This window comes from Strigops habroptila, chromosome 16, assembly GCF_004027225.2.
Source record: "Strigops habroptila isolate Jane chromosome 16, bStrHab1.2.pri, whole genome shotgun sequence".
NCBI classification, from domain to species: Eukaryota; Metazoa; Chordata; class Aves; order Psittaciformes; family Psittacidae; genus Strigops; species Strigops habroptila.
In genome coordinates this window covers 2,693,654-2,719,654 of record NC_044292.2, presented here as the reverse complement: position 1 = coordinate 2,719,654, position 26,001 = coordinate 2,693,654, and the positions used below count along the sequence as shown (strand labels likewise).

At 50.5% G+C, this 26,001-nt stretch overlaps 1 protein-coding gene across 6 annotated transcripts in view; it reads right to left on the bottom strand.

Moving 5' to 3' along the window:
* Positions 1-6,552: 6,552 nt before the first annotated feature.
* Positions 6,553-26,001, bottom strand: part of ZBTB40 (zinc finger and BTB domain containing 40) — a 44,357-nt gene continuing 24,908 nt past the window's right edge. For 5 of the 6 annotated variants that reach the window (XM_030508087.1, XM_030508091.1, XM_030508090.1 and 2 more), the window contains 10 exons: positions 25,452-25,585; positions 24,322-24,490; positions 18,662-19,069; positions 17,964-18,170; positions 16,889-17,053; positions 16,227-16,441; positions 15,391-15,553; positions 14,977-15,063; positions 13,892-14,112; positions 6,553-13,178 (listed from right to left, as the gene is read on the bottom strand). In XM_030508087.1, coding sequence (XP_030363947.1) covers positions 12,987-13,178; positions 13,892-14,112; positions 14,977-15,063; positions 15,391-15,553; positions 16,227-16,441; positions 16,889-17,053; positions 17,964-18,170; positions 18,662-19,069; positions 24,322-24,490; positions 25,452-25,585 — 1,961 coding nt within the window. In that variant the 3' untranslated portion in view covers positions 6,553-12,986. The remainder of the gene's footprint in view (positions 13,179-13,891; positions 14,113-14,976; positions 15,064-15,390; positions 15,554-16,226; positions 16,442-16,888; positions 17,054-17,963; positions 18,171-18,661; positions 19,070-24,321; positions 24,491-25,451; positions 25,586-26,001) is intronic. The other variant, XR_003994614.1, reaches the window with a different exon arrangement.

Here is a 26,001-nt window from a genome sequence, read left to right as displayed (position 1 = left end):
AATCCAGCATAAACCAAACTTATTGTTTAAGGTAGTAGTTAAAAAAAAAAAAAAAAAAGAAAACAAAACCAAAACAAAAACCCAAAAAGCAGCAAAAGCAGCACATGTCTTTGATCTTGAATAAAGCTTTTATCACAGAGCCTTCAGTCCCGGTGAGCAAAGGGGATTATCTTTCTCTCACACAAAAGTTCACCTCTCCGTGCAGGTCACAGGAGGAAGATTTCACTGGAGTGGGAGGCGTTTTCTCCGGGGCATTCACCCCAAGTCCGACAGGCAGCCGCTCCCAGGGAAAGCTCTTTATGAGCTCACCTACTGCCTTACATCCTTTCAGTGCAAACGGAAGAGAGAGAAAAACCTCCACAAGAAAGAAGCGGGTGCGAACTCCCTGATAATCGCTGCCAGCCTCATTTAGCAGGAGAGGCTCCCTGCCTTCACCTCCCCTACTCACACATCAGGCAGACAGTGCCGTATAACGGGAGTTATCCCCTGATCCCAGGATCCAGCAAGAGCAGGAGGCAGGAGGCAGCATCACCAGCATACCAGAGCCTGTTCCAGGAGGGCAGGCAGGCATGGCAAGGCTACCAGAGCTGCAGCACCCATCTCCACACTCCTATGACAGTCAGGAGCTGCAGGGAGCAGAGCTCCATCCCTGCCATGGCTGCAGCCGGGAAGGAAGGATGCAGGGAGGCCACATTCCCCGCTCTCGGGACATTAATCGAAGTGACAAATACGCCTTGACATCAATTACGTTGCTTTCTTCTTCAGCCAAGAAGTAATTAACTTAAGTGAAGCAATTAGGTAAACTTATCAAGTGAGGTTTGCAGTACCTTAAGCAAACAGCTAATTGGGCTGAGGGATAAAAGGAGATGGGGACAAAACACACCCAAAGGGGACCTGGGAGTCCCCAGGGGCTGAGGCTGCCACAGCCATCAGCTGAAGGGGCAGATCCTGTGGCAGGATCGTCTGGAGTGGAACATCTCCTTTGTACATGCTGCAGCCAGAGCAGGTCGCACTCCCCCCTCGCTGTCCCTCCAGCTTGTCTCAGGACACAGGCGAGAGGAAAAGACACAGCCCCAGGAGGCTCAGAAGAGCAGAGGTAAGAAATAAAGCGATCGATGGGGAACCCCACCGCGTACAAGAGATTCAGACAAACAGGTCTCAAAGTGTTTGCTGATAATAGCAGGTGAGGCAGAGGATGAAGATGGACACTCAGTGATGCCGGATTCCTGCAGGGACAGCAAAGACATGGCTGTGTCTCACTCCCAGCCTCCCACACCAGAGGAGGAAGAGAAAGGGTTGCAATGGTCTGCTGGGACAGACGGTCACAGGGCAGTGTCTCACAGGGGAGTGGGACAGCGGCATGGAGGGAGGTGCTGGGTTTGGAGCCCCCATGGCCCGGAAACACTCCTGGAAGCCCCCCTGCTCCCAGGACCCGTCACATTATAGAGAGACTTAAAACTCTGCAAAAGCTGTCTCGAGAAGAATGGCAGAGGGTCAGAGCAGTGCCCCACGCACCAGCCTCCTGTCATGAGTGGAGATGGATACTGTGCCCCCACGGCCAGCGCCGCTGCTTCAGGTGCATCCATGCCGTGGTCTTGGCTACAGTCATTTTTCAAAGACTCTTTAAGATTTTCTTCTCCATGGTGCATCCAGTCCCTTTTCCTACCTTTCAAGCCAATGAACTACTACATTTTCAGATTTAATTCCCAGATTTCAGCAGAACCCACGGCACGAGTCGCTTTTACAGTTTGCTAAAGGTGTCGAATCAAAACGCAATACTATAAATCATTAATGCACCCCCGTGTCGCAATGAAGCTGGAATATTTTAATCACTGAGTAATGAAGTCAATACTCACAAATCCCAGCTGTCATTAAAAGATCTGCTTGCCTCCATGCACCCAGCAGGAGAGGGAATTTTGCAAGTGGACTGGATTTGCCCACTGGAAGGGCAGCCGGGAGTACTGCAGCAGCAGTGGGACATGAGGGGATGGGTTTTGCAGCCCTGTTTGGTGATGGGCAGGGAGGCAGCATCCTTTGTGGCTCCTGCTCTTTGAGCAGCATGGTTGCTAAAAGAAATGAAGTCAAGCTTAACTGCTGCATGGTTCCTGGGTAGGAATAATGGTGACCTGAGCGCATTACAGCTTGGGTGAGCGATGGGTTTTCAATGTGAACACTACCAGGCTGCTTGCATTGGTACCAGGAGAGATTTCTCCAGACCTACTGAGGACAGGCTGGAGCATGCCCAGAGCGGGAATGTTCCATTTAGAGCTGGAGAGGCCCTGGAGACAAGGCCAGGTATCATCCTAGAGCTGGATTGACCCTGGAGACTGCAGCATAGAGAAAATCAGCAAGGGCAGAGCTGGAAGATGGTGAACAGAAGGCAGAAGGGCAAAGTTAAAACAACTCTGCAAATGCTGGGACATGCCTGCAGGCAGCAAAAGCCGCTGTGTCCCTGGCACAGATGGAGCATGTGGCTTGGAGCCGCAGCAACAGCATGGGGGGAGGATGGTCGGCTCTGCCAGGGGAAAGGGAGACGGGAGTCAAACGTGACTGAGAAAATACAGCTTCCCCAAAGAAAGGAAACCCCTGGAAGGGCAGCATCAGGCTGGAAAACAGCCATGGCCAGCATGGAGGCTGGACACAAAGAGAAGCACCTGTATCTCTGCCTACCCCTAGTTAGGATGCTCACTGTGATGTACTGCTCAGGTGTGTGGCCCACTGCTTGTAGGACCCACCTTGTGGTGTCCTGCACTGTCATAAACCTGGACCCCAGAACTGCAACAGGGGCCGGATGGGGCTGCCATCCAGCCAGATGTCTGGGTACTCGTGAAAACTGCAAGCTCAGATTAACATCACTGGGATGCGAGAGCAGTGTGGTGCAGGACGGAGGGACCTGTCATTTTGATAGCTCAAGGGCTGGGTCTAAATCATATTCACAGTAAGATACAGCTGGTGGGACCTGTGGGAAATTGAAGTAGTAAGAAACTGCCTCTTCATGTCTTCACAAAGGCAGGAGCAGTTGTAATGGTGCTGTCATAGGGCTACTGCGGTGGGCACAAAGCTGCCAAATGTTCACCACAGGAACCTCCATGGCTCTGTAAAGAGTGGATCAAAGCATCACACACCAGTTTTTCTGGATCAGTGGCATAACGGGGTGTCAGATATTCTTCCCTCAGAGCCAGGTGACACAAACTGTCCACCTCGAGTTGCCCTGCTCCATCCCATCTTGGCACTAGGACTGCCCACACCAAAGGTCTCTTGGGTTTGTTCAATTTCTTTTTTTTTCTAGCAGGAAAATGGAAGCAGAGCTCTTCAGTTTAAGGTTTGCATGATACTGCTTTGTGCTGCAGTACAGAAGCCCAGCCAAAGCCATGGACCCAATCCTTGGGGGAAAATTGGAGAGAATTGCAAAAAAATTGCAATCACAAAATCGCAGGATATCATAGAATCATAGAGTACCCGGTTGGAATGGACCTGAAGCATCATCTGGTCCACCTTTTCTTGGCAAAAGCACAATCCAGGCAAGATGGCCCAGCACCACCTCCTTAACAGTATTCACTGTTCTGGAATCCACCACTTCCCTGAAGAGATTATTCCAATGGCTGATTGATCTCACTGTGAAAAATTTTGCTCCGTGTCCAACTGAAATCCCCCCGGAGTAACTTGTGCCCATCACCTCTCATCTTTTCCATGGGACTCCTTGGAGATGCCGCACAGGCGTAGATGGTTCATGCTGCGGAGCATAGCAGCACACAGAGGCACAGTAGGACATTCAGCCAGCACTCTTCTGTGGGTGATCATCAACAAGTCCCAACAGATGTGACTTCTGCTTCACTGTGTTTAAGGCCATGATGAGTTCAAACTTAAACAGGGGAGATTTAGGTTAGATATAAGGCAAAAGTTCTTCCCTGTGAGGGTGCTGAGGCGCTGGCACAGGGTGCCCAGAGAAGCTGTGGCTGCCCCATCCCTGGCAGTGTTCAAGGCCAGGTTGGACACAGGGGCTTGGAGCAACCTGCTCTAGTGGAAGGTGTCCCTGCCCGTGGCAGGGGCTTGGAGCTGGATGAGCTTTAAGGTCCCTTCAACCCAAACCAGCCTGTGATCCTGTGATTATATTTCACAGGTGGAACATCCTGGAGTGTGTATATCCAGAACTGGTCCCCTGGACACAAGGGGCCTGGACCAAGTCCTGCCAACTGATCCCTAAATTCATTTTAACCTGGACAACACCCATAGGCTGTGCTGCACTGTGACAGAGTTTTGCCCTCCAGCAGGGATGATCAAAACACTCACTTAAAAGCTGAGGGGGCTACAACAGTGTTCCGAAGGGATTTCTTTCCCCATCAGGCTACTGCAGAAGTGTTTGCATGGGTAGCAGAAGATTTTCACCTTTGGAGCATGAAACTCGTCGCTTCTGAAGTGAGGACCCCGAGCGAGCTGGACCAGCGTGGCAAATCCCATTTCCTCATCGATTTTCTTGAAGGATGCTCTGGAGGAAGCTGGGTGTATGTATTCGTGTGAGCAAGGGATATTAGAGACTCGTGCAGTGAGATTATAACCAACACCGAAGGTCATTCTCTCCTAAACCCCTCGTTTCAGGCGTTAACAACTTAAAAAATAATAACAAAGGATTCTTTGTGCTGGAGATGTCTCAGGCTTCATCACAGATGAAGGTTTTTTGGGGAGAAAACCAAGATGAAATCTCCATGGATGTGTTCTGCATTATTTGAGCTTGGAAAAAAAGAAAAGCGAGGGGAAAGTGCTCCCTGGTAATTCTGTTTGTCATAATCCTCTTCCTCCATCATCCTGCCCAGCAACAGCCTCTCTGTCCTGCTACTGCTCCTCCTATGAGACTGGGCGCTGATACAGCCTTCTATAGCATCCCTTGGGCAGGCAGAGGGAAGACTCTGCCACCCCCCAGTCCCCACCTCCCTGTTGCCTCCAGGGGAGAGTTTCCAGGCTGGTTCCCCTGTGCTCAGTGCCAACGGGTCCAGCCAGCAATGCCAGGACAAGGCAGGAGGCACTCAGGCTCAGCAGACAATTCTCCCAGCCACACTCCACAGGGAGAGAAAACCTTGTCCAGGTCTGCCCAGACCACACAGCATGATGTAGAAGGCAAGGAGGAAGATTCACAAAGAGAGCTCACTGAAGGCAGGGAGGGACACAGCACTGCAGGCAGGGCCAGGAGAATATGGAGCAACCTATTGATGAGCAGAGACCTGCCCCAAACAAGACCAGAGGATGGGGATGGCTCCTCCCCAGCCCTCATCACAAGGACCCCAAGACAAACAATTATCTGCAGGTTAAACTGCCAGGCTCCAGCCCCCAAAGGCTTGTCTGGGGTCTCCAGAGCACCAGCATCCTGTTTCCCCCTTCCAAGACACTCCCCATCAGCCCCATGACAGAGTGCACTGTTTTAGGGTGGTCTTGGCAGTCCTGGGGTAAGAGTTGGACTTGATGATCTTGAAGGTCTTGTCCAACCTGGTTGATTCTATGATTCTCTGGGGGTACAAAGGGCCAGGGCAGCAGAGGAGCTCTTGGAGATCAGAGGGTTCTGGAGATTCCAATGTCTGAGCCCTAAGGGCCCCGCCAGTGTCTCCAAGGGTCAAGCAGACCCTACTGCAGCCCATCACGAGCTCGGGGCTGCCTCCACCCCCCTGACCTGCAGCCACTGATCCCAGCTGCTTTCAGATTCTTTCTGCTTCCCATGTGGGAGACAACTCAGCACCTTTCACATTTAAACCAACAGCAGTTAGTTCCCCCTCAAATTACAGGTCCCCAGCCCAGGGAAAGGGATTGTTCCCAACACGACACCTCTCCCTGCAAGCACTAGGTTTGAGCACAGCCCTGGGAATGGGTTTGTGACATGGAAAGAAGGAAACTCTGACAGCTTTGGCAAGGTGAGCTGCAGCTCCCAGAGGGAAAGGGGAGCTCAGGGTCCCTGCAGGCTGCGGAGCTTGGGCAGGGGGAAGCAGGCAGGCAGGCTGCAGAGGCTGGCACAAGGAGGAGTGCAGGGCCCCTGATCCCCCCAGAGCAGCTCCGAGGTGCTCAAAATAATCTCTCGGGCATTTGCAATTCTCTGCCAAGTGCTGAATCATCCTCCTGCAGTGTTTGCATTAGGCATGCAGGAGCGGTAGAGCCTTTCACAGCGAGAAACAGGGAGGGGAGGACAGGTACTGACATACGAGCAGTAACGCTCTTTCTGTGCTACCTGCTCCACCAGCCCAAGGCTGAGCAGAGGATGGCATCGCCTGTGCCTATCCCACAGGGACACAGGCAAAGAGAGTCTGGACACGCAGCAGGGCTGAGGGTTTGGTTTCTTCAGTCACTGTGAACCCCCAAAGCAAGTCCTACCTGTCCTCATCCTCCAGCAGAGCTGTAGGCAGCCGCAGCACCAATTGTGCAAAGCTCCTGGGATCCCACATCACATCACCTACCACAGCGTCCCATCAGATGCATTACCTCCTGGTCAGCTGTATCACCAGTGCTCTGAATGATCCCATCAAGTGAAAAGCAATGCCTGACCTCTAAAAAGGAAAAGCCCTCTCCAGCCACTGAGTAAAAGTGGTTTATTTATTTAGGCTTTCAATAAAACTTTGACAGTATCCTGCACTGGGGGATTTAAAATCTTGCAACCTACCCTGGTTACGCACAAGGACACCAGAACTTTTGTGTGTTTAATAGATCTACAGAGATGTGGCAGATAGCTGAGGATTATCTGGGTTAGTCGATGAGAGAGGCTGTAGGGAGCTGCAGAGGGAATTCACTGCTAACAGAGACCAGATTCGCTGCGAGTAAAACGTACTGTTGATAAATGGAAGTTCACACACGCCACAGGGATCATCTGATCTACTCCTGCGTATCACCAAATTCACTATCATCTACACCATGCTGGAAAAAACCCCGTGTGTCACTGGACAGCTCAATACCAACCGGTATTAAATGCTCAGAGTCAAAAGAAACAAGGTTTGAAGTGCAATGGGATAAACTAATGGCATTATTATGGCATTAAGTACCAACTGACAGGGCAGCCCTGCTCTAAATACTGCCTCAGCTGTAGCCTCTGAGCTGGAAGAAATTAATACAACACAAGTTGGATAAAGGGAACGATTCATGCGTTTGTAATTGCCAAGGGGTCCTTCCATCCATCCATCCCACCCATCTTCCACCCAGCACAGAGCCCTCCTCGCGACTCCTGCAGAAGGCCAGAATGGGAGTTATTTACCAGCAACTGAAGACTTCACAGATGTGCATCCACATATAGTCCCTACAGAGAGCAAAGCCCTGCATGGGGCTCATGGCAAGTGTACTTTGAGATGCACCATCTCCATGGAATGGGCCTTGAGGAAGATGCTCCTGAGTGATGATAAACCAGGTGAAGGTGGTGGAGGGCTGGGGTGAACCTGCAGGGAGACCTTGTCCAGGTGAAGCACAGCAGAGTGGAGGGATGAAGGCAGCTGATGAGGACTGGAACTCATCTCTTCCCTAACAAAGTGCTGGCCAAGGCAGCCAATGCCATGGAGCTGGTGGCATATGGCCTTGGCCTCCTTGGGCAGAAAAAGCCAGATTCACGTCAGGGAAAGCCATCATCATACCCGATAGCAGGCTCAGCGCAGCTGGAGGGGCACGGATTATCTCCGCAGGCAGTTTGAAACCTGAGGCAGGGCTCTGCTCACCTCATTACAGCCAAGAGGAGGAGAGCAACCTCCACCACCGGCAGAAAGCCTCCAGTGGCTGAAGACCTGGGGGCTGAGATGATTTTGCACGGCACGAAACAAGATCTAATCTATCTGCACAGACCCGTTTGTTGGCAGCTACTATGTGCTCCAAGTGAGAATGTGTGCAGCAGACCCACCCTGGCCAGCCCTCCCCATCTGCAAGAGGCTCTGGGGCCACTGGGAGAAGGTCTGGAAAGCACAAAGAAGAACACAAGCAGACAGCCTGCCCAGACCAGGCTTCCCATATGCTGCAGGGCTCTAAGTATCCCTGATCCAGGGGGTGAAGGAAATATCAGCCAACAACTTGACCCTGAGCTCCCCAGGAACAAGACAGGGACCGACTGCTCCTGTTAGAAGTGAAAAGGTCACTGTCTGAAAAGGACTGCCCTCAATGCTGGGCATCTCCAAGGCATCCAAGAGGGGAAGAGAAATAAGGCAAATCTAAGCATTTGTGCTCTGTACAGCTGGACCCTTGCTAGCATTGATGCCCTTCAGCACTTTGCCTTTGCTGGAGTCCAGAGACAGGAATGAACACAGTGCAGGGGGTGAAGACTGCCCTAGGTCACTCCTTACCCACACCAAGCAATTACTGCTGCTTCACTCTCATGCAATAAGGCAGATTTTCCAGCTCCTGACTCGTGCTGTCATTTGTTTCCTGCACAGCCTCCAGTTTGTCATTTACTTGTCTTACATGGCTGTGGCTAAGCAGCTGTATGGGAATGGCATCAAGCTGCAGCGGCGCTCAGAGCAGGGGCAGCAGCAAACACCTCCTGACTCCTGCCAAAAGCAGCTACTAAAGCCCCCAAATGTCACTTATGGCCCCAGTTACCTTGAGCAGACCTCAGGATGCTTTCAGACATCCTGGCCATGGTCCCCTCCTCTCTCCATGCACCAGCATCACCTCTTCCCAGATACACAGCCTGACATTTAGTGATGGTAAGGCACACACAGCTTGGCTGCATGCACGTGCCTGGCAATTTGGATCCCCACTGCTCCTTATCACTCCTCCAGCCCCTGTATCCTCCACACGCTTTGCCAACAAGGACTTTCTGTTTCCTTGCAGGTCACAGAAACAGGTGCCATGGTCTGACCCATGGGTGCTTCCCAACCCCATCCCAATTGTAGATGAGAGCTATATATAGTAATTTAACAGCAGGCACCATACAGCATCCGTGTGCCTCATATTAAATGAACTAAGAGCTACACTTTATCAGGTTTGTTTAAATATGATTAGAAACCTGGGCAGATTTCCTGCTTTGAGTGATCATACACAGTGCGGGGAAGGCAAAGTGAGAGCTTCTGTTTTCACCCTCTGTACGAAAGGCTGGTTGGAGACCTGATAAAAGGAACTGCTGCTTTAACACAGGAAATTAGGAATCGTGGCAACTGACTGCAAGGAAGCACTGTACAGCTGACTGTGTCGCAGGATTAGACACATTAACTGATGCTGGAGAGACAGCCGAGTCCCTCCATCAGCAGCCTGCTCCTCCCTGCTGCAAAGGTTACTGAGCCCATCTCCCAGGGCAGCGCCTCGGCTCTCCCCATCTGCAGCAAACCGCCGGTGTTTGGGAGAGGGAATTGCCTCTGGTTGCTGAAGCGTCTCATCTCTGCCCTGCGGAACACCGCGCGGCGTTCCCATCGAAAGCTGGAGCCCATCGAAAACATCATTTCCCTCCTCCAGTGCTTGAATCCGCTGCGGATGTGCCAGCAGCCTGACAGACCCATCATGAAATCTGCCAGGATCAGCATCAGCCGGGGCTTGCCCCACTCACACACAGGGTTTCAGACCGCTGGTACCTGCTCTCCTCCTCCTGTCCCACAGGAGGGGCTTCAAGCACCATCCCCATGCTCCTGCCACCTCCATCCCTTGCCCCTGGGCAAGGCAGCAGCACTGAACTTGCATACGCTGTGTTACAATAACACCCTGCAAAAGCACATTTTGCATTGGGAAATGCAAAGTGAGGGCTGCTCACAGCCACTGCCTAGTGGCATCCTGCCTTTTTCCAAAGGATCCTCCCGTGAACAGGGCAGACGCCAGGCCACAGTAAAAGTTGGGCAGAGAACAGACATTTCCTAACAGCCACAAGCTTAGTCCTGCACCCTAAATGCTACCAATTAATGCATGGAGATAGAGAAATCATTATCTGATCTAATGTCCTCATGGGATGTTACTCCCCAGGCTGCTGTTACAGGCGTTCTGCCCTTTTCCCAAAAGCATGTGGAGGACACAGAGAAGGGCAGGATGGTCCCATGCTCCAGTCTGAGGTGACAATAGCTCCTCTGCTCCCTTAAAAGGGATGGCACCAAGGTCAAGAGGGGCACAGGACCTGACAAACCTCCGTGGGTCATCCAGCACCTAGGAGAAAACCTGCAAAAATCACACTCCCAGAAACAAGCACTTTACCTTCCAATCAAGTGCTTCACGTGACAATCTGTAACCACATCTTTCCTTCTCTGTGTTTTATTTTTACAGAGAAAAAAAAAAAAGAAGATGCAGCACAACAAGAAATCTCTAGTGATCAGGATCTTCAACGTGATGCACATGAGACCAGGATGTGCCCTGGGAAACGCATCTTCCTCCCAGGTACGACAGAGGTGTTGCTAACACTGCAATTTGCTCTGATGTGCACATTTCATCCATCAAGAAGAAACTGGAATGGGGGAATTTGAGTTGTTATCTCCTCATAATGATATGGGAGATGCTTGATGGTACAGCTGCAGAGCTCTCACTGGGTGTTTACTGCTGGCAGGACTCTGCCGAGGACATGTCCACACAGGCTCTTGCAGGGCATCAAGGCAGGAGAAATGGCCCTAAATGGGGGACACAAGCCTGAATTGCACCTGATGTGTGATTGACACCATTCCCCTTCACCTGTGACAATGCTTGGTCAAAAGGGAGCAAATGGATCAATGCCAAAATGCATCACTAGCCAAGCTCCCTCTGCCTTATGAGAGGGCGATATATAAGGCAACTTCTCCACAAGCTCTGCTAAATCTTTCCACTTCCTCCAGATTTTTTCAGGAACAAAGGGAAATCATCTTCAACCCTGCAGATACTGGCTCTCAAACAAAGGCCAGGACTTTGCAAAGCATTGCCTGGACAATTCACCCCTGCTCCAGAGCACTCAAGCAGCCTGTGCAGGATTTCCCCAGCTCCCAGCCCCAGGGTGCCAGAAAAGGGGGAACAGCTTCCACCTCTATCAGCCTGCAGGACAAAATCCACCACATCTGCTCTGAGACCACCAAGATGTACTTGCTCATCCTGTCATTATTCCCATGCTCATCACCACACAGAGCTCTCCTGTGCCCAGGCAGGCATGAGATTGTCTTCAGCACTTCCACCTCTGCTCTTCTCCTGGCCAAGGAAGGTCCCAGGCTTTTTCACTGCTTTGCCTCAGTAACGCATGTATTTTACCCTCTCCACAGGTGGCCACAGCCCAGTTTCAGCCTCTCATTTAAGCAGCAATATCCAGGGTTTGTAGGTGTCCTGCCCAGGGCTTGGAGCTGTCCTTCAGCTTTGCAGCAGCTTAAGGACTCTCCCTGCCAGTCCAGGAGCTGGGGAAGGCCTAGGAAGGCCAAGAGGAGCTTCAGCAAAGGTGCAGAGGCACCTGGCCATTAGCACTAATCCTCAAGACCTTGAGCACCATCTCCTGGTCATCCCTGGATTCAGTGGCAACTTAACCTCATGCTTCCTCCATTTCACCATTACTGCAAAGTCTGGGGGACAAACTGTGCGTGCAACTGAGGAAGAGAAAGGTGGGAACCCTTCAAGGCAAGCACAACACTTCAACAGTCATATGCTTGCTGCCATACACACCAAACCAGTTCCTCCAAGCCCCTCTCCTGGGAGCATCCCTTGCTGTTCACCTCTCTCCAAGTTGTAACAGGAACAAACCTCTCTCATAGCACCACCACCTCAGCAACCATCTCTGCCTGGTGCCTGTGAGCAGCCAGCACGAGATGCTGCTGGAAAACTCCAATCTGTTCCTCTCCTGTGCTCCCGTGGCTCCGGGCAGTGCAATGGAACGGGGCTGCTCAGGGATCACCGCTCAGTATGTAAATACCACAGTGGCAGAGTTCAACCTTTTGGCATGAGGGAAAGGAAGATAAATGCTACCAGTCCCCTTAGAGCCACAGGAACCCTGCATCTATCTAATTGCACTTCATAATGGATTCAGCAAACCATTAATTATCAGATTATATTTTAGGAAACTGAAGATAAAAAAGCGTCATGAAATTTAGCCTTAAAGGGGCCAGCGTGCTGCAATGAAGCTGTTGCATCGGGCTGGCACCAGAGAGGCAAACTTTACAGTAGGTATCTGAATGCATTTTACAAAGCACTGCCCTGTGTGCCAGGGGGACATCTGTGTGCAGTCACTGCAGCTACTGCACACTCAGAAATACCTTCACTAGTGGCAATCCACTGATACCAGCAGCGAGGGGCCCTGGGGTGCAGGCACAGCTCCTTCTCCCTTCTCAGATCGGGCAGCTTCAGCATGTCCTGGTGATTTAGAGGGGGGTAGGAGGGCTCAGGGATGTTTGTCCTGAGAGGACATGGATGCCCAGACATGCCTGTGACCCTTCCTAACAGACAAATGCAAAACATGCATAGGATCAGACTTGTGCTACACAAGGTATCACCTAAACAGCTCCAGAGCCATTTAGCACAACCCACAAGAAGTGTCTGCTTCAGTAGAGAGTCCCAAACGCTGCACTGGAGGGCTTCTCTAGCTGGCACAACAGGCAGCACAGTGGCACAGGGGAGAGCAAAAGAAGAAACAAAGCAGCCCTTATGCACCCTGCAGAGCAGCAGACACCTGCGAGCACATCACTGATTCAGCTATAAAAATCTCCACCCCAAATTCTCAGGACAGCTTTTTCTTTGCTTTCACAATACTCATACCACCGCAACTTTGTCCTCATTAGTCTCCTCCCTCCACTCTGGTCCACAGCAGTGCAGGAACACATGTGAACACGCTCAATTTCCATCTTTTCCTTTGCTGCTTTATTTCTCTTGAGCTGGGAGAGATGGGTGGTCCAGCTCACCTGAGCTGGCAGGTGCTGTCTGCAGAGAGATGTCCCAGGCCCTTGTGAATGTCTACAAACCTCTCCTGTCCTTGGCCATGCTGTACTTGCCGCATGCCATTTCTTTGCAATGTCACATTCCCAAGGAAACCCTGAACCTCCTTGCTGGAGCAGCACGTTAAGGTACAGCTCCTGAATAAGCCCAGTGGATACCAGGGACCCTGCATGGGCACCCGCTGCTCACTCTCACTTGGTTTCTTCACAAATCAGCATGACTTTGTCATCAAACAAGTCCTCCATGGTCACTGCCACTAGCTCAGAGATAGTTTGGCTCACTTGAGATTCAGGCAATGTCACAAAGACTTGGGAGCCAGTGCCTTGGGCGTCATCAAAAGAGATGATGTGCTCTGCTGCTCCTTGCTCCGACGTCTGAATCACCTGCATGGAAGATGACCAGAGAGTCAGACGCTTCCAGCATCACTTCCCCCATGACCACTTTGCTGCCCACATCTTTCCCAGCCCTAGCTCTGGTAATAACATTTAGCTTCTCACCAGAGGTCTGCAATTACAGTAGGTGTGAGACTAATGGGAAACACCAAACCACACACACCCCGATGATGCAAAAGAGAAGACAGGAGAGTAATTTAAATATTTCTCTCCACAAAATTGCTATTATTTAGCTCCATAAGCAATCGCTGACAATAAACACTCTGTGATTATCTGCTGGAGGAATGCCAGCCCAGGGAATCACTGGGCTCCCTCAACCAAGGAGCTGTTCTTCACTGAAGGCTGAGATACAGAAGAGTCTGGTTCAAGCCCAGCATTTGGCCTCCAACAAAACAGGGTATGTCACTTGGGTTTTAACAGCCTCTGAGTGACCAGGCACCTCCGCACACACTGGCAGTCCCTCCTCCTTGGCTCCTGAAAACCAGGACTGAGCTGCTTCCCCTCCAGCGAGCCCACCTCACACTAGCACAGAAATCCCAGAGCACTAGGGCTGGGGAGCTCACACCCTGGACTCCTCCAGGAAGGGGGAATCAGGGAGCTGAAGGGGTGACAGGAGCCACAGGGTGGATCTGGGAAGAAGAGGCAGGTTGGAGAGGGAGGATGGATAAACAACTGTGGGGGCTGAGGCACACAGCAGTCTTTACCTGCACAATCTGGGCTGTGGTGGCTTGGGAGAAGACCATCTTGGGGTGCTCAGCATTGTAGTGCTCCTCCAGCTCGCCCTGGGAGGGGAAGAGCTCCCCACAGAGCTCACAGGGGAAGGTGCTCTCCTTCTGCTTGAAGTGCTTGCTGGTGACGTGGTTCTGCAGGGCCCCTGGGAGGCGGAAGGATGCGGAGCAGTACAGACAGCGGAAGGGCTGGGAGCCTGGGGGGAGAAGCACCCTCCTGAGCCTGGGATGAGATGAACAGGACCAGCCCAAGGGCACAGGGAGCTGCAGATGGCCAGGGCATGCAGGGCTGAAATCCACCAGGGACTCAGGTACAGCATCTGCCAGCATCCCTTCTCCTGCTACACACAGCTTGTGGCTGTTCAGGTCCACTTTAGCTCTAGCTGTGGCTGTCCCTTCTCACAGTAATCTCTTCTCCCTGTTCCCCTGCACCACTCAGCACTGGTCTTTATTGGCATAGATTGCACCTCCTGATGCAGCTACTGCAAACCCACTACCCACCCCAGGGGCTTTCTCCTCTCAGAGGGAGTTATGTCCAAGTCTCCTCCTTCCCCACACTCCTGGCTGCTGTTGGCTGCCCCCTCCAATTCTCCTGATCCTGCTATCCCATGCACAGCCCTGCAGACCCACCTTTCATAGCAGTCGGGTCTGCCAGTTTACTGCCCTCAAAGCCCACGTCCCTCTCTGATCTTTCTGGTGCTTAACTCCCTTTTACTCCAGTCTCCCACTACCTCCATCCTCTACAAACTCCAGTGCTCAGGGCTCAGTTCTTTGTTTCTCTGTGCTGATGTCTCCTCACCTACACTTAGCTCTCTCCTCTGCCATAACAAGCAAACCCAGAACCCTCCTTGATTACAGTGGCTCCAGAAGATTAACAAACATGTGCCAGCCCCACCAAAACCAGTGCTTTTCCAGTTCATCCACGTTTTCTGTTTCCTCACACCCTGTTTCTTTACCATGTCCACCTTCACTCTCCTGCTTAGAGCTTAGACATCACTTACTCAGTGAGAGGAGCAGTCATTGCCCACAAGGTAACATGAACAACAGCAAATGCAACAGACCTGAGTGCCTGCACTTCACATGGACCTGCAGGAGGGCCAAGGTGGGGAAGAGCTCCTTGCACGTCTCGCACTCATGGAACTTCACATCTGCAAACAAAGCCAAGAACAGAAATGTGTGCTCCCAAGGCCTTCTACAAGAGATCTTCTGGACCAGAGCTCTGGTAATACTTCAGCAACACCACAAACACATACAGAGGAGCATCTTTGGAGATAAGGCAGGAAAAGGAGAGGCCAAGAACACGTGAGCTGCAAGGTGCTGAGGTGAGACTTGCCAGAAGAGACTGCTACAGTATACAAAGAATCTATCACGATTTGCAGGTAAAGAGGGTGTGCAGCCTTGTCCTATTAGCATTATTACTACACCTCTCCCAGCAGTCACCACGTGGTTGTGTTTGCTGACAAATGGGCCATTACCTGTGTGCTCTGCCTTGACGTGCTTTCGATGAGCAGCGGTGCTGGAGAAAGTTTTGTCACAGGAGCTGCACTGCAGGGAGGAGAACTTGGAGGAGCGATGATTCTGAGCTGCAAAGACATCAGGGTGGTGGGTCCGGTTGTGATACCATAACCCTGACAACTGCTGCAATGATAAGGATCAAACCATGGTTACAAAACAAAGCTGTTCCAGGGGCATCATGACAGCAAGAAACTGCAGGGAAAGCAACAGAATCAGTGGGGTTGTGCTCAGCAGCTACAAGACTTACTCATCCTCCCACAGGAAAAGACCTAACACCTCACTTCTGTTCTCCATTGCCCCTGAAGAGATGAACACTGCCCTTCACTGAACAATCTCTCATCCTGATCTCACTTGCTGCAGATCTCTTTTTGGTGTGAATTTTTGTTCTCCAGTAGGAATGTGCTCCCACACTTACTCCCACTGAGGCATGCCATTTGAAACACAAGCATTTTATTCCTACACTTCCTGGCAGCTAGAACCTTGGGTGAAAGAGATTCCTGAGGGGCCAGGTGGGCAGGCATGAAGCCCTTGGCAGTCACAGCCCGTCTCTCATCACGGACTTGGCAGTCCTGGGGTAAAAGTTGGACTTTATGATCCATGAAGATCTTTTCCAACCTAGTTGATTCTGTGATTCTATGGACCTGCCTTTTCCCTACGGACTCTGCCTCCTCTGTGCAATCTTTCCCTCTGCTGACCCCGAACTGCTGCATGTAGCATGCAAGACCACAGCCTGGTGCAGGAACGGGCAATGACAACCTCCAGCACATGAAACCAAAACCTGGCTGCTCCAGCTCACCTGGTAAGCTTTGTCACAGATCTCACAGCTAAAGGGCTTTCCCCCAACGTGGGTCACCATATGGCGCTCCAGGAGCGATGGGGCGCTGAAGACTTTGGAGCAGGTTGGGCAGGGGTGGTACTCCCGGGAGTGGGCTTCATGGACGTGCTTGCGGTGCTCCTGCAGGGTGGCAAAGCTCATCCGGCACTTCTTGCAGTCATAGGGATCTTCAATGTCTGCCACCCAGAGACACACCAGAAAACACAGGGGGCAAACAAATAAAGACAAAAATAAAAGAATTAAGAGGGGAATTCACCAAGTGAGGAAAGAAAAGGGGAAGAAATTCTTGTTACTTCCCAGATGAAAAGTAGCACTGGAGTTTTGGCTTTGCATACAGATGTTGCTGCTCCTGCTCACCTACAGCTTCCCATGGTGGGTTGGCAGCAGCTTGCTGGAAGCCATTCCTCCCATTTTCTTTGGGATAACCCTACTCATAGCAACAAAACACTAAATTCTCTTGCTTTCCCTCTGAGGAAAAAATCCCACCACAAGACACGCAGCCAGCCTGCAGGCACCAGTAACACCCACATAAGCCTCCACTGGCACAGATGGGTCTGCTGTGACCCCACAGAAGCCCCGCAGGCTGGTTTGCCCAAGCGAGGAAGGCTGCTGGCCACACTCACTGTGGAAGGTCCGGAGGTGGATGGAGAGCCCGTTGGCCTGGCGAAAGCCTTTCCCACACTCCCGGCAGACGTAGGGCTTGTCCCCGGTGTGTGTCCGGACGTGGCGTGACAGCTCGATGGACTGGGCGAACACGGCGTCGCAGTACTGGCAGGCGTACATCTTCCCTGCAGTGACACCAGGGTGAGAGCCTGCACCTAACAGGACAGGAGCTGTCTCTGGACTACGCCTAATTTCAAAGCGAGAGGGAAGAGATTGTAAAGTGGAAAAGGTGGCTCTCCTGAGGTAGCCAGAGCATCTCAGCGCAGGGTCAAAAAGGTCCTAGAGGTGCTGGGGAACACCACACCTGCACAGGGAGTGTTAAATTACTCCAGACCTTAAGTATCTGGATGTACTACACACTTCTAGAGGTAGTACACGCTGGTGTGTCTCACAGAATCATAGAATCAATTAGGTTGGAAAAGACCTTTAAGATCATCAAGCCCAACTGTTCCTCCAGGACTGCCAAATCCACCACTAAACCATGTCACTAATGGCCTCATGTTCAAAATTGCCCAGCTGCATCATACTCGTGCAACAGTGGGAAATATACCCAAGTTTATTTATCACAAACACAGCAATGCATTCTCTGTGCCCATGAGCTGGAAGAGGCGTGCCTAAGCCTCAGTAGTGCACGGGGCTGAGTGCAGGGGCAGGAGAAGCACTGGCATGAAAAACTATGTGAAAATCAGCAGAGAGAGGGACAGGAGAAAGAAAGTTAACCAGAGGGAGGAGGAGGCATTGCAGGAGTAAGGGAATAGAGAGGAGCTACTCAGGAGAAAAACAAGGAAGGCAGAGGAAGAGGAAGATCCTTTTAACTAAGAGCAAACTGGGTAGCTAGTTGGATGACGTAGAGAAGGGGATGGGGGAAAGGCAGAGTGGGGAACCGCAGGCAAAACCATGCAGGTGAAGGAGATCTGGGAGCAGCCTGCTGCCCAGAGGACGGAGAAGCGGCTTGGAGATAGATGGAGGAACAAGGCACAAGGGGGTGGATGGAGCAAGCTAAGTCCATGGCTGGGCTCCATGGGGAAGGCTCACCCTCAGCGTGCTTCTTCTTGGTGTGGTAGGCAAGGGCCGAGGCCTGCATGAAGGTCATGAGGCAGTGCTTGCAGATGAAGGGCCGGTCCCCGGTGTGCAGCCGCAGGTGGTTCTTCAGCGTGGAGTTGGCCGCAAACTTGGCCCCGCACTCCTCGCAGGAGAAGGGCTTCTCATCGAAGTGCTCTGTCAGCTTGTGGTACTGCATCCCTGCGGAGGCAGGCAGGACACTGAGGTGGCACTGGTGAGACACAGGGACAGCCCTGCCTGCCCTACTGCAAAGGCACCACTCCACCCAAGCCTGGAGGTCCACCGGCCCACCCGCTACAGCAGGGCTCCACCAGTGTCCTCCAGCCCAGAGGTCCACCAGGATATCATGAGCTGCCACAGGGAGGGAAAGAGACTCAACTCCTCTTACTCATCCTGCTAAACCAGTCACAGAACTGGAACAGCTTGATTATTTTTGGAGGCTTTTAAATGTGCCAGTAGCCCCACTTTTCCTTGATGAGCCATGTGGAAAACCAATTAAGGAAGAACTAATCAGAAAGCGGTTGTGCTCAGTGGGGCAGGAGAAATGAGCCGAGCTGCATTTCTCACACACGATGCTCACAGAGCCCGGGGAGGAGGAGGAGATTTCTAACTATCTCTTTACTGTGTTGCCCAGACTTCTGTCCAAATGCCCCTGCTCCCACCAATCCTACCTGAGGCATGAGCAAACTCTCGGCCACAGATGTCACATGTCACAGGAAGCCGCTTCTTCTTCTTCTTGACCACCCCCACCACACCGTGGACCTCCAGCTGATGCTTCTCCAGCTCCTTCTTCGTCGATTTGACCTCGCTGCACTCCTTACACTGCATTTGCTTCCCTTTGGCCACCCGACAACGTTTCATGTGCACCTTCAGGCGGCAGTAGAAATGGAAGGTCTTATCACAGGCTTTGCAGACAAAACTCTTCTTGGAAGAAGGTTTTTCTTGGGGTTCCTTTGGTTCCTTGGCACCAGCACCTCCTGTCTTGTCCTCATCTTTGTCCAGAGCTTCAATTTGGGATTTACTGTTCACCTTCCACTTCCTAATCCCAGGCTTCTCCCCACTTCCCTCAGTCAAGAGACCTACAGAAATAGCAAGTCCTGTTTTGGTGGTGACCAGCAGGACTGGGCACCAGCCCCTTGGTCACCCATCTCCTGAATGCTCCTACACTGACAGTTGTGCCTGCACAGCAGTAACAGACACATATCAGACACACTTTCCCCATCACAGTGGTGGCACGTGCCTCTGCCCAAAAGTGGCCCTGGCCATGCATGGTACGATGCATGAAATTGCATTCTCGGTCCTTGAATCTCTTCATCCACAATGCCAGGGGCTGGATGAGGTGGCAAGAGTCAATTTTCCAAAGAGCTTGCTCCTCAAACAGCAGCAACTGTTGTTTCCAAGCATCTGCCTCCTACTCAGACACGTGAAGTTACAGAGGTACTTAAATGCCTGAAGGTCTAAGCCATAGAGAGTGGATATCTAGCCATTAATTACAAGAACTCTCAGGAACACTTCCCAAACAAAAACTCTTAGAAAGAGAACAGATAATCTTGTTACAACCCTTTTGAGTCTTCTGGTTAGTGCCCTGAGGTATTTTAAATCACTCATTACATTCATTTCTTACAGAGTCTAATGCTTTTCTGAGTCTCTGTAACACCGTCATCTCAAAAAGCAAAAGCTGGAAAATTCACCTAGGATCTCCATCTACAGAAAAGACCCACGGGGAATGTACGTATGGAAGGAATCAAAATACAAACAGATATATTTGGCTTGTTTGTTCTAATGAGAACCATGCAACTGTGTGGCCATGGAAACCAGTGCAGACTTCTCCTTTTGCCAACACACAGGAAATTAAGCCTGCGCCTGCAAAACTTCATTTCTGCCTTCCTCACTATGGGAAGAGCTCAGCAAAGTGTCCTCCCTGCACAGTGCTACTGCCCCGGATTTCCAACCAACTAAAAACCAGGTTACATAGTCCAACAGACTTGGAAATCTTAATACTTCACGTGGTAGTGACCCACCAACCTGTGAACACAACAAGGGAGAAAAACAGACTGCATGACAGGTTTCCAGTCTGTCCTGCTCGGCCAAGATAGCAACACACACCCTTCACCTCTAAGGTCTCTTCCCACATTCCCTACAACCAACACTGCCAGTTTTTCTGACCCAAGTGAAGAAGTATCTTTAAACCTCCCAGAAATGTCAAACATCAAAAAGAGTCATCTTTCTGGGCAGGATGGATGTGGATGAAGAGATGAGCACTAAGGAAACCAACACTGGAAACGTCTAGAAGCAGTCTAGAAGCAGCAGGGGTGCAATCTGAGTCAGATGAAACAGAGTCTTGGCACAGACCCCAGTGCACCAAGAGCTACTTCAAGGTCCTCCTGCTCTTATGCCTGTGAAAATGTTGTTCAGGATTACAAACCTTTAGCTTGGACAACAGCACATGACTGTAATGGTATAAAAGCAGAGGCAGCTCTCAGGTTGAGTCCACCTTCATGGGGAAATGCATAAAGGGAATGGAGGGATGGAGACCAGGAACAGGTCTCATCTTCAGGGGGATGCTACTACTCCCAGGGAATAATTTTCAAGGAAAGCTGAAGCAGATCACATGAAACATGAGGGGAGAATGGGAGACATGCTAAACTGCATGACACACAGCTGCTGTGACAGTAAGGTCAGGTGTCAGGGTGCTGAACTTGCAGGTTTCTTGAATGGAGCAAGTACCAGGCTGGCTGCTGCCTGAACAGAAGAGGAGACACATGGCACTGCTATGTCAGGGCAGCAATTGCTTTCCACTTGGCAGCCAGGATGTTTCCCAGAACCCCTCCTATGGATGAAGACAACACTTCATACCTTGATTGAGCAGCATCAGCAACAGATGTTACCCAGTCAACTTCTGTCCTTGGAGATGCAGGAAGTTTGGAGGTGAACCCAAGTGCTCCCATGGGAAATAAGACCAGACTGAAGAAGTGATTGCACATCAAGTTTGAGGGGCAAGAACTTAGCATGCCTTGGCCATGCCCCTGGCAGACAGAGACCAAGAAAGGTCAAGAAAGGCCCCAGACAGGGATTCCCACCTGCGGGGTCCTCATGGACTCTGGACTTTGTGTCACTTTCCATTCTCCGGTGGCAGACATTTAGCACTAGAAGAAAACCCTGCTGATAATTATGGCGTATTTCACACCGAGTTCTCTTTCTCTTTTGTAAGTGGCCTTCAGAGTCTGTGACCCTGGTGGCTGCTCTATCCAACCTGCAGAACTCCAGAAACAGATCTCTTGGTGTGTGATCATTCCATCTCCCAACTCTTCAGCTTAAGCTGGAAGAAAATTCCACCTACCCCTTTGCATCTTGAAGGTTATCCAATGGTTTCTGACACGCATGGTGGCTTCTAATGCATAACTTTTACAGGGAAGAATGGCATTTTGCTTGCAGACCCTCTGATTTAACGATTCCAGAAGCTGACTCTGGCCTAAGTGAGATGCTAAACTGTTTTTTTTAAACACAAGACTATGCAGAGGAAAAGCCTTTTTGCTGGAGTTCTTCACATTTCTGAGATTTGAAAGTGAGACATATCTTGACAAACATGATCTCCCAAGAAGTGACTGTATGGAGACCTGGAAAGCAGATGACTACAGAGGAGGTTACGGAGTTTTGGCTGGAAGAGCCAAACCTCATCCTTACATGCACCAGCTGCCAACAGTAAAGTGCTCTGACTACTGAAGGAACCCAAGGAGAAGTTAACAGATTTCACACTGTACCTTCACCAAAGAAACCAACCTATTACTTTGATAACGCTGAGTGTGGTTGGGGATGGGTGCAGACAGTTTCCCCCACAGGGATGCCTTGTGCTTTCCAAGTGCTTCAGCTAACCCCTTTTTTTTATTTTTGCATGGCAGAGATGTAAAAACTGTTGCTTTCAAGTGGAAATGCAAACTGTGAACAGCACATATGTTCTTCAGAAATGTAAGATCTCTGTTTCAGGTGGAGGCTCACAGCCCTCAAACACGAGGCCCGCAGCTATCATTCACATCTCATGCCAAGAGCCACATGGTTATTGATCCATAAAGCCACCTGCAACATTTAGGACTGGTAAGCAGTGATATCAGAGCTAAGGAGACTGACCTAGAAATTAAGATATGGAAGTTCACTGTAAAGATCTGTAGGATGCCAAAAAAGGGGCTGGTAACTGGCAATCTTCCTTGGGAAGATTGGGACACTTCATACAGATTATATTTTTTTGCCAAGTAAATACTGTTTTTCCAGGGCTTTTGTTTTTGATGCTGCTCCTTGCTTGATTTCATTTCAACCTTGGCTTGAAGCCCTGCAAAGACACTTAGTAACAGCAATGTGCTCTCTTTGATATTGGTGCCAGAGACGCAGGCATCTGCCAGAGCAATGTAGCTGCCTCCCCCACTGCTGAGCACTGCAAGGTGTCCGGGAGCTAAGGTGGGCTGCACGTTCACAGGCATGTGCAACTCTGCTTGGCTTAACTCCTCTAGGGTCAGAGAGCCAGACAGGGTCAAGGGGAGTGGGACAAGTGCCTGCAGCATCAGAAGGAGACAGAGAAGGAATGGCAGGTAAGACGGAATCACCTTTTCTCTGGAATTCCTCATCAGAGCCATGACATGGTGAAAAAGCCAACTGGAATGGTGGCAGCTCCTGTTGGAGTTAGAAAAGAGGACCTAGATCTGAACTGGCCATGAATACTGGATGTACAGTACAGGACATCTCTCAGGGAGACCACTAAGGCCACTGAGTCAAGAAAGCAGAGCAGAGCATGTGCTTCTGAGACCTACAGCTTGGAGAGTAATCCAGATCCTTGGTTTCTGCTGTACATGCACTGCTCCTGGTCACCCAGTCCCATCTACCACTCCAAAAACATTCCCTCATCGCACAAGAGCACAGGCAAGCCAATGAACCTTGGGTGCAGAGAGTATCCTAGGGGCAGGTCACCCTCTGTCCCTTCCCAGCACACAGGGAATATTGGCTTTGCCTGTCACTGTCAAACATGAAATGATGGCAAGTGTCAAAGCCATGATGCTCATGTTCATTCATACAGACCAGTCATGGCCCTGACCCAAATTTTCAGACAAAGCAAATCAAACCTTCAACCCCTAAGAAAAGATGAGACATTAACAACCTGCTTGCTCTACCCACCTAGCAATCTGCTAGTATTTCCATCAGCTAAGCAGCTCTGGCACCACGAGTAAATAGGGATGGATTGAGCTGAACCAGTGCCTGTGCTTGGATAAAAATCCCGCCATGTACATCCCAGTGGACTCTGCAGCCCAAAGAATCTGGATGCGCTGGGAAACACGATGCCATAAAAATGTCTGTGAACAAACCGAATAAGCAAGTCCCATTTCCATCCTCTTCAAGGGAATGCAAACCTGCATTTAGCTTCCTGGCCCTCTGTTATCTTTTTCATTAAAGCACCAAATTATTCTGTTAAGCATTCTGCATTCAAATGACGGATGCACAGATACAATTTCGCTCAGCTGAAAGCATCCCACAGCTCAGGGCAGGGTTTCACACATGGTTAGTACCATGCATTTGTTTTCTGGAGCTCACCAAATTGCTCTCTGCGTATGTTTTGTTCATCCCTTTGCCAAACTAGTACAGAATGTAACATTCCCCTATTGCTATGGGACCCTCCCAGGGGATCATTTGCTCTGTAAAGTGTATACACAGTAAGATCAAATTAAGGCACTATAAGAAAGTTAACTTAGAAAATAATAGCCTGGGACTACAAACTGCACCATCATGGTCATCTTTGCACAAGACAAGCACGTCCTGACGTGACCTTTCTGCAATGAGCCTGTAAAGTATCCACACATATACATGTGAAGTCACGGGATTGTAATACAAGCCCAAACTCACAGAGATTCAACATCACAGGAAGAGCCAAAGAAACCCCACAGCTTAAGGATAATAAGTCTGAAAAATAAGGCAATATAGATACAAATTACATAGGTAAGTGGCTTAAATGTCTCCAGAGCAAGGGCTGAGGTGTAGAAATGCAAACGCAGGTAAGGAATATCAGTACGAGGTCAGTCACAGTCTCCACAACCCTTGTAAAGTACAAAACATTAATATGAGGCATTTTGCCAGCAGAAGAAAAGCACTTTACAGTGCTTGGATCCAAGAGGTCACTCCTGTGAATCCTCCTGTACTTACAATCCCAACATCTGGCCAGGGGTAGTTCTGTGAAATGACCTCAGGCCACCAGTGTCCAGGAAGGACAGTGAGGTCCACTACCAAACTGCCCATGACCCCTATAACTGTGTCTAAAAGATCATAGAAGGACAAAAGTTTGTGTTTTTCTTACCTGCATGCCCCAGCTCCTGCATCACTGGCTGCAGGTCTGGGAAGGACTCATGGACATTGCACAGCAGCTGACAGATCTTGACGGCCAGGACAGACTTCTCCTGGGCTGTGCTCAGAGCTGCTTTCAAGGAAGCCTCTGAACTTTCCTTCTGAGCAGAAATACTCAGCAGCTGGAGAAGTAAGAAGAAGAAAACATCACATGATAGAGATTTTGGGCTGTGAAAGGTCGGGATGCGGGCACATCCTCTTTGTTTCATCTCTACTGCTGGGAACCTGCTTTGAGAAAGAAGAAATGAAACCCTCTTCCATACGGGTCTTTGCCCCTCCACCGATGCATGTGCATGAGCTGAGGGAATTTCAGGATTAAAAAAAGTTACAACAAATGAAAATTTCACGCTCTGTTTTGTTATTAGCTCACTGAAACCCACCTTCCCATGGAAAGAGCAGCTCCTCAATGCCTTACAGCACTACAAGCTTCCCTAACTCATAAACCTGTGCTTCATACACAGCTCTCCTCTCTCTGGGCTTTTCTCTCCCTTCCAAACCCAAGCCTGCTTCAGCCAGGCACTGCAAGGAGACCCAAGGTGAGGATCTGTGCACGCCCATACGTACCTCACCCATCCAGATCTCCAGCAGCAGCTATTGGAGCAGGAACGAGCAACCAGAGACTGCTGGGTGGAAAAGGCTAGCTCCTTACCAACACAGCCCGTTTTCCTTGCCAGAGGGAAAACAGGCAAAGCACTCTGGGGTGCTACACAATCATGGCATCCTCAGTGCACTTTCTAGGAGCATTTCATTCTCACATATCCTGGAACAGCCAACTGAAATGGACACCCACTCCTTGGCAGCTCTGCTTTCCCTAGGACCTGAGCACCCTTGCAGAGCTGAAACAGTTTTGCTGTGTTTGAACACCCACAATTTCACAAACTGAGAATCTCACTGGCAATTTCTTTTGCCCAAAAACTCCCGCAGAATTTACATAACCCACCAAACACACTCTCACTTCGGCAGAGGGGCATCTCCAATGTTGGATGGTTTCCCCAACCTAAGTAATGTCCCTTGATTTCAGTGCACGCGAGGGCCTGTCCACGCACCCTTTGAGCTCTGAACCATGCCAGCATCTCCTCGTACCTCTTTTACTGCTTCTGTGAGTCCTGCCTCACACGGGGCCAAGCCCTCCAGGTCCCCTCTCTTCTGGATGGCCTCTGAGATCAGCTTGCTGTGCCTCAGGATGATCTCAATGGCTGTGCTCTCGCTGTTGGCCACTAAGGATGAAAAGTAAAGGTATTTAAAAACACGAAACTCAAAGAGAACCTGAAGGCCTAAACTTTACTTAGCTTTGTCCAGCCCATTCCTGAAGCTGAGCAGTTAACAGCAGGAATGACTCCTGTAGGGCATAGAAAACAGCAAACAACTGCAGGCAAGCTTTGGTTATACTGACTGCAGCACTGACATCAAGCATAAAGCCCTAGCAGACCTCACTTCTCACCGCTTGCCCAACTTTCAGTGAGAAAATCAGGTTTTCCAAAGCATGTTGCTGAAAGAGACGGTGATAACCTCAAGAAGCAGGCATGGTTCTCCCAAAACTCAGGATTTCTTCTCCCCTACCCCCAGTTATAGACATCCCACTCTGACTTTTGCTGAGAAACAGGCATTTTTAGGCACAATTTGCCTCATCCAA